At 47.1% G+C, this 8,633-nt stretch overlaps 1 protein-coding gene across 1 annotated transcript; it reads left to right on the top strand.

Moving 5' to 3' along the window:
* Positions 1–3,194: 3,194 nt before the first annotated feature.
* On the top strand, positions 3,195–7,541 carry IL10 (interleukin 10). Its single transcript, XM_021682507.2, has 5 exons — positions 3,195–3,394; positions 4,207–4,266; positions 4,535–4,687; positions 5,721–5,786; positions 6,854–7,541. The coding sequence occupies exons 1-5, from the start codon at positions 3,230–3,232 to the stop codon at positions 6,944–6,946; spliced, it is 537 nt and encodes a 178-aa protein (XP_021538182.1). The 5' UTR covers positions 3,195–3,229; the 3' UTR covers positions 6,947–7,541.
* Positions 7,542–8,633: the final 1,092 nt, after the last annotated feature.

Raw genomic sequence — 8,633 nt, 5'->3', positions numbered from 1 at the left:
CTCCTGGGTTGACATGCCTTTGGACTTTACCCACGTCCCTTCTCCCTGGAATCTTGCAACAATAGAGAGGAGAACAGGAAGGCAAGAAAAAGCAGGCTCTAGAGGACATGAGTGCTATACATGACATGAGCCTCAGGCTTAAGTGAGACCAAAAAATATAATATCCTTCCTTTTTTAAGCCATGATTAATCAGATTTTCTTTCATTTGCAGCTGAATATAGAAATTTGGGAATATTCTGGAGCAGGGGTGGAAAGGGGGAGATATTTCCTCTCCCACAACCTTCCTCTGATTCCCCAGAGAGTCCTTACTGGAAAAAGTCATTTAGATTCAGTTTAATGATCATTTTTTAGACCCTGCTATGCATCTGAACTTGAGGGAATATTGGACCCAGGCCATTTGCCCTCATGGAGCTCACAGTGATCAGTGGCATTTGAGTCTCTTGAAATCCACAGAACCAAATGGCGCCCAGAATGACAGTCCATCATCCATAGATGCCCACTCTCTCACTTCCTCCCCTACAAGGGCTCTTCCCTTGTACTAAAACCCAAACTCAAACTTCCTATAACGTGCAGACTTTGACATTTATGTCTCAGATGTGACTATGGGTTTAGGGCTTTTCCCAATGGATTGTAATGACTTTTCAAATGAACTTGAGAAATAGAATGATGCCTATTTTTCTTATTCTTGTTGTTTTGTCAATATAATAGCAGAGGCTCTTAGCTTTTCCCAAGACGGTCATCCCTATTTTCTTCTATCATCTTGATGTCAATCCTATATGTTGATAGGAAAGATACTGGTATCTCCATTTGTTACTTAAGGGGGTGCATCAGAAAATTTGCTATGGTTATCTTTGATCCTTTAGATTCTGAAATTTTGAGATGAGAGAAGACAGTGATTTCAAATCCGTGGGGGAAAAATCAGTTATTCAACAAATGGCTTGAGGTCATTGGCTTCACGTTCCAAAACAAAGAAGTCAGAGCCCATACCTAACCCTACCTAATGGCTTAGGGATTAAAGAAAGAAATGGCTTTTGCCCACCTCCCTTCCCCCTGCCATCTTGCTCATGTGTATGTGCATGTGCATGTGTGCATTTGCACGTATATTTCACATTATAAGAAGAAATTGTAAAAATGCTAGCCTGCCTCCCTGAGATGCTTCCCTATCCTTCTGAGTGCTTGCCTGTGCTCAGACCAGCCTCCTTCAGGTTATTCCCTCCAGCCCTGGTACACGCTCATCATGTACTCTGCTATGCCCATCCCAACATAGAAAAGAGAAAGCTGCATAGCTGGCACCTTCTTCCATGGACCAGACCCTGTGCTTGGCACCAGGTACACAAAGGATAATAAAATAACATCCTACTTCAGGGGGCTCACAGCTGACTGGGGGAGGCAAGGTGTGCACCTAGATGACAACAATGTCAGATTGTGGGTTTAGTACTGGAGCAAGTACAGGGCATGGTGGCAGAGAAAGATAGGAGGGGTCTGTGCTGCCTGGGTCAGGGAGAAGGGCCTCAGAGCTTTACCTGGCCTGACTCCTCCATGCAGAGTCTACACCCAGAACACCCAACTCAGAAAGGCAGTCAACTCTATGAGCTAAAGCAGGCACAGCTCAGGAAACCCAGGAGACAAGAGGAAAGGAGAAGGGTACAAGGGGTGAAAACTCAGCTCCTCGGCTCTTTTCTCTGCTTCCTGGCAGCAAAATTCAGTCCTCCGAAGCCCAGTGTGAATCAGCAGGAGCAAAAATTTCTGCCTTATCTCCACTCTTGTTTCGAAAATGTTCTTTTCTCCCTTCATGATTCTTAGGTTTTTGCATTGACGCTCCCCAAATTATTGGAAGGGGAGGCCACAGCTCCCTGATCCTGACCCACAAGGTACATCCACAAGTTGGGGCTGGACCCTGTCATTTCTTTCCCCTCAGACTCATTCCAGACTGGCCTTATTGGAGGTGGAGCAACCTTCCTCACTACATCTGGCTCCCCTACTTGCCCACCCTCAAACACACACACATCCACGTGTGCAAGTCCAAGACAAATGGCTAAGACTTCTTTGGAAGGGGGAAGGGGCAGGTAAGAGAAAAGAAAGGGGTCTGCTGTCCAGCCTTCTTGGAATCCTGACATAATTTTCTTGTTATTTCTATTTCCCCCACCTCCCACCTTTCAAGTTTAAGTGTCCAACCATAGAAGCTCACAATTAAAAGAAACCATAAGGACTCTTCAATCCAACCTTATCATTCCACACACTGGGCACAGTGTAGAGTAGTAGAGTAAGGAGCATGGCCTTGGTGTCAGGTAGGCCTGGGTGCAAAGTCTGACTCTCTCACTTAGTGCCCATGTAACCTTGTGCAGGTTACTTAACATCTCTGTGCCTCAGTTTACTCGCTATAAAATGGAGATGATAAGGGTCATAGTGACTGGCAGGTGCCAAGCTATCAGTAGGTGTGGATTACTCTTACTAACTTCCCCCAAGTACTGGGACAGCCGAGGAGGTAATGACATGGATCTGAGAGTTGAAATGAACTCAGGGCTAGAGAAGGAGCCTGGAGTATATCCTATGGCCCTGCTTGTCCTGTGGGAAGCTGGCCTCTGCAAGAGGACATCCTGGAACATAAAATGAAAGAACCAGAGGGATCTTTGAGGATATTTAGCTCACCCTGGTTCTCACTTGGGGAAACTGAGGCTCTTCCCAATTCAGCAAGGAAAAGCCTTGGGTATGCAACCCAGGTTGCGGAGGGGATCCAATTATTTCTCAACTCCAGTACATTCTGGAACGGTCGATTTGTCCACGTCACTATGACCTAGGAACACGCGAATGGAACCCACAACTGTGGGCCTCTGTGCACAGAACAGCTGTTCACCCCAGGAAATCAACTTTTTTTTTTTATTAAGAAAAGCTGGAAAGTTATTTTAAAACAGAGAGAGAGGTAGCTCTTCCTAAAATAGCCGTAATGCAAAAGTTCATTGTTCAACAATCCCTTTCGCTTACAATGCAAAAAATTAACAACTTTAAGAAGTTCAACGAATGCAAAGTTGGAGAGGTCTAGGGAAGGAGGGGCGTTAATCAGAAGAAAACCTTTGCCAGGAAATCTGACTCTGTGGCTTTTTATGAATGGGGAGGCCTCACCGCACCCACAATATAAAAGGGGGACACAGTAGGTGAAGGTCTACACATCAGGGGCTTGCTCTTGCAACACCAAACCACAAGGCAGGCTCTCAGAAGGCAGAGCTTCAGCATGCCCAGCCCAGCACTGCTGTGTTGCCTGGTCCTCCTGGCCGGGGTAGGAGCCAGCCGACACCAGAGCGCCCTGTCTGAGGACAACTGCACCCACTTCCCAGCCAGCCTGCCCCACATGCTCCGAGAGCTCCGAGCTGCCTTCGGCAGGGTGAAGACTTTTTTTGTGAGTATGATGCCTTCCTGTCCTTCCTTCCTTGCTGGGACTGCCTCCATCAGGCATTCTGCTAGAGCTCTAAGAATCCTCCCTCTTGTTCACTTCCATCCCCAGCATCCCTTTCCTTCAAACTGAAATTCTTTAAGAGTCCCAGGTCAAGCCAGAGGCTCAGTGAGTTCAGCTAAGCCCAGTGATGCAGCGAAGGTGCAGAAAAAGCCACCTAACATTAGGTGCACTAGGACTCCTGTGCTTAGAAACTTTTTATAAAGATTCCACTGGAGCTCAGTTGGCTGGGGGAAATCACAAAGAGTCTGACTGAAGATGAAGATGTGTTGTTCCCCATCCCTTGTGGCAGGAAAACATAAAGAACCTGGAAACCTGCTAGTTGGGGAAAGCGCCGTGCGGGGAAGGGGCGTGGGGGAAGTCTGCTTTAGGAGATGCTTCCCATCTCCAAACAGCTTTCAAAGCTGCAACTGGATGTCCGCAGTGGGGAGAAAGACAAGCAAGGAGCCCCGAAGTGTGGGTGGGCAAGGGTGGACCCTTCGACCCTGATTCGGCTCTACAGAAAGGAGACCAGGACCGAGTCAAGCATCTGCCATGGCTTCAAAACCTGGCAGAATTTTTAAAATAACTTGATCCTGAGGAAAAGGACCTGATTGAACTAAGGGTTCCAGCACTGCCGAATGTCCTGTTTTGAAAATTTCCTTTCCGTTTTGGGGCCAGGCTGCACTGATTAAAAATTAGAAGCTCTATAAATAAGAGGGCATCAGAGAGACATTTCCTCAAAGGTCAGGTTCATTCTCCCTTTGTCCTTCTTGCAGCAAATGAAGGACAAGCTGGACAACATGTTGTTGACTGGGTCGTTGCTGGAGGACTTTAAGGTGAGAGCCTGAGGAGGTATGTGGGAGGAGAGGGTGCAGCGTGACTCAGAGAAGGGAGGCCTCCGGGAGCAGGGTCTGCTTCCTTTGCTTTGAAAAGGAGAAGTGGAAATATCTTAACTCAACACACAGCCAAAGGGCTGTCCTGGGGGGTGGGGAGAGAGAGGTGGCTGGTTAAGAAAGGTCCCTGGGGACAAAGCTGTCCTCTCAAGCTAGGGCAGCAGCTCTTCCTCCCAGTCACCGTCCCCCCAACCCTGGCTCCTGCCCTTAGGGTTACCTGGGTTGCCAAGCCTTGTCGGAGATGATCCAGTTCTACCTGGAGGAGGTGATGCCCCAGGCTGAGAACCACGACCCAAACATCAAGGAACATGTGAACTCCCTGGGGGAAAAGCTGAAGACCCTCAGGCTGAGGCTGCGGCGTTGTGTGAGTGCGGCCGAGTTCTTTCCCTTGTGGCTCTCGGGCTGAGTTCTTTCCCTTGTGGCTCTCGGGTTCTTCCTGAAACCCCGCTCACACCCAGACGCAGAGACAGACTGGCAGGAGCACTCTCGGAAAAGCACTAGAGTTCCATCTCTTGCTCATTTCTCTCTGAGCAAGGAGTGGGGGAGGCTGCTAGGCATTTACATGTTTGCAAACAGCTTTCCTGTTATTTGTGAGTCATTTGTGGGTTATTAACTACTCCCCTCTCTGTTTATGAAAGGGGTCCAGAGCTTCAGTCTGGGCGCTCTTGTCCCTTTGGACCTTGACCCCAGGCCCAGCCAAACGGGCCAGGAGGCAGAGTCCCTGGGAGAAGAAACTCCACTTACCTCTCATTCTCTACCTTTTGAAAGCAGAGCTCTTAAGTGGGGCCCAACTGACTGACAGGACTTTCCTTGGCATTTTAGAAGAGCCAGGGAGCTACTCGCCCCCAGGCTAGTGTCTCTAAACAATTCCCCAGGAGAAAAAACTTCTCTAACTGAAATGATCCCCTCACCACTGGTTTCCTCGGGGCATCAGTCAGTTGGTCTCTGTTTGTAGAATGGGACTCTGCAAATGTTTTGGTCTGCATGCCTGAGACTGCATCTCTACTACTCGGGGACTCAGAAATGGTCCCTGTGGCTGGACCTGAAGAAGAGGGACAGGATAGGGAAGCAGGGAAGGACAGAATGGCCGGCTCAGCACTTGTCAGCACTGTGGCGTTCAGAGAGGAAGCTCCAAGCTCTTGCTCCTGGGTTTCCATGCAAGCTTTGCAAACGCCTCGGAGTGGCTCCTAGAGAAGCACTTTTCATTTCCCTGGGCTGTTTTGTCTCTGTCTAGTGGGCAAGGGTGAGGTGGGGCTCAGTTCTCCCAAAGGAGCTACGGGGGTTAGGTATCCAAGATGAGTCTGGCCCCTTCTTCATGCTACTGGCTGGGCCCCCAGGTGCTGTGGACACAGGAGCTGGGAGCCCATGGCGTTAACACTTTCTCTTTTCCTCCACAGCATCGCTTTCTGCCCTGTGAGAATAAGAGCAAGGCGGTGGAGCAGGTGAAGAGTGCCTTTAGTAAGGTAAGTGGATGGTGGCAGAAGGGGCTTGGGGACCATGACCTCTACCCACTCCCAAGTTGGCAGGTGCTAAGCAGGCCCCATCCTCCTCTTGAAGGGGGTGTGGGAACCCAACAGATGGTGTGACCTCCTCAGCCAGTGAGGAGCTGCTGCCTCGCTTATATTTGTTTTCTGTGAAGTGTCTTTGGGGGTTTCTAAATGACTGTTCCCCGCCTTTGCAGGCCTGTGGGTTGAGCCAGTCAGCCAACCTGTGAACGCAGTGAGCTAGATGCTGGGGAGAGTGACGAAGGAAACAGAAAGTAGCTTCTTGGGAATCTAGACTAAAGCCACACGTGCAGGAAGCCAACACGTGAATGCACACACACAAACACACCCAGGGGTTCAGCCGGAACTCCCCAAAACTCTGAGCAGGAAGCAGAATTCTCATTAATCTAGAGTTGGTCCATACTCACTTTCTAGCTGCCATTCATACCTGCCAAGTGCCTCCGAATATCAGCTCTCAGATCCAGTGGGGTTTCAGGCTTCCATCTGCCTGTGAACTGCTCGATCCCATTTCCCAGAAGCCATGCAGTCTCTGTCCTCTTTGTGGGCTGCAGACAGACACTGGGCAGGGTTCCAACGTCAGGAGCCATAAACCCCCTGACATTAGGCCCGAGGAGCAGGGCAGGGCCTGTTCCATCCATTGGTGGGAGGGCATCCACATAAAAGGACTCCCTTTGCTCCTCTTACCGACGTGCTTTCAAAGCTGTTCCTCTAACATCTTCTCTCCAAATTCTGAATAAGCATCATGTGAGCACATGACCTTTAAAATTGTTAAGGCATCATTTTGTAGACTGTGCTTTAAAAAAGCGAATGTTCCTCTTGTTACTTGCTAGCCATGCCTTAGACAAATGCATAGCCTTTCCCAAGGCACTGGGCATACCCTCAGCTTCCTAGAGCCTATCCTTCACCTCCTGACTTAGGAGAGCAAGTATGGCACCTGAGCCTCAGAGTCATACCCATCCAAGCCAGGGACCCATTTACTCACTTAGATGGGGCTTTCACTAAACATTTCTTATCTCCCTACACAGCTCCAAGAGAGAGGTGTCTACAAAGCCATGAGTGAGTTTGACATCTTCATCAACTACATAGAAACCTACATGACAATGAAGATGAAAATCTGAAACAGGCTGGGGAACAAAACATCCAGGATGGCAACTCTTCTCAACTCTAGGACATAAATTGTAGATCTGCAAAATCCCATCCAGGGATGGAGGAGAGCTGAACAACTCCGTGGAGAACCCTGCCGTACCTCTCTCTTAGAATATTTATTACCTCTGATACCTCAACTCCTATTTGTATTTATTTACTGAGCTTCTCTGTGAACTATTTAGAAAGAAGCCCAATATTATAATCTTTTTCAGTATTTATTTTTTTTCACCTGTGTGTAAGCTGTTTTCATAGGGTGATACCCTGTGGTATTTGAGTATTTTAAATTGTAAGTTATATAAGGAAAAAAATGTTTCTTGGCGGGGAGTACTGAAGCTTCCATTCTAAGCCTGACCATACTGGATAGCTGTTGAGCTATTTCCCTGACCTCCCTATAATTTCTCTTGTCCCTGGGCCTGGGGCTCCTAGAGTGTTAAAAAGACTCTTACCCTCTTAGGAAGAGAAACTAGGGAGCCCCTTTGATACTTAGTATTCCAGTGGCTCAGAGGAATTCCCTTGACCTCATTCCCCAACCACTTCATTCTTGAAAGCTGTGGCCTGCTTGTTATTTATAACAACCAAAAGTTGGTTCTAATAGAACTTAGTTTTAACTAGAAGCAATTCAATTCCTCTGGGAATGTTACATTGTTTGTCTGTTTTCATAGCAGATTTTAATTTTTAATAAATAAATGAATCATTAAAATCATGTTATGGTGTCAGTTGACTTTCTGTTTGACTAAAATTATTCCCTCAGGGACACCTGGGTGGCTCAGTCAGTTAAGCATCTGCCTTCAGCTCAGGTCATGTCCCCAGGGTCCGAGGCTTGAGTCCCACATCGGGCTCTTTGCTCAGCATGGAGCCTGCTTCTTCCACTGCCTCTCCCCCCACTCATGCTCTCTCTATCTCAATCTCTCTCTCTCTCTGACAAATAAATAAATAAAATCTTTAATAAAATAAAATAATAAATAAAATAAAATAATAAAATAAAATAAAATAAGATAAAATAAAATGATTCCCTCAACATTTCCAAGATAGACGAGAATAGATAAATGAATTCTGCATTCCAGAGAAAGCAAGTCAGCTACCCTTTCCCAAAGAGGAGGTAAGTTCCAAATCTGATCAGAGGAAAAAACTATTTCCCTTCAAAATCCAATAGCAAAAACTACCATTGTCTTCCCATAAACTCAGTCCTTTAAGAAATTATCCTTAAACTCTTAAAGATCATGCTGATTTTCAAGACTAAGGATGACATTCTATAGATACCAAAATTAGAAAGATAGGCAGATGACTTTTTCAGTGTTTTTTGTCTTTGTTTTCTAGGGGTTTTGTTTTGTTTTGGGTTTTTTGTTTGTTTGTTTGCTTGCTTGCTTTGTTCTGTTCTGCTTGGTTTTGCTTCTTCAAGCCCCAAAGGTCTGGGTGAATACTAATCTACTTGGGTTGTTGTGAAAATTCGGACAAAGAGCTAACATGGCTGCTGGCACTGAGAGATGGTCCCTATACACGTTTGGTTGTTATTGGTATGCACAACCTACAAAGTCCTCTTTGAGTTAAGATCAGAGGCCCACCCAACAGAGTAGAATATAAGCAGATCAGCCCACTTGATAGAATACCCAAGGATTCAAGACACTGCCGTCCCTTCTGTTCCCTCCTTCAACCACCAGA

This window comes from Neomonachus schauinslandi, chromosome 6 (genome assembly GCF_002201575.2).
Source record: "Neomonachus schauinslandi chromosome 6, ASM220157v2, whole genome shotgun sequence".
Lineage (NCBI taxonomy): Eukaryota > Metazoa > Chordata > Mammalia > Carnivora > Phocidae > Neomonachus > Neomonachus schauinslandi.
This window is presented reverse-complemented; position numbering and strand designations above follow the sequence as displayed.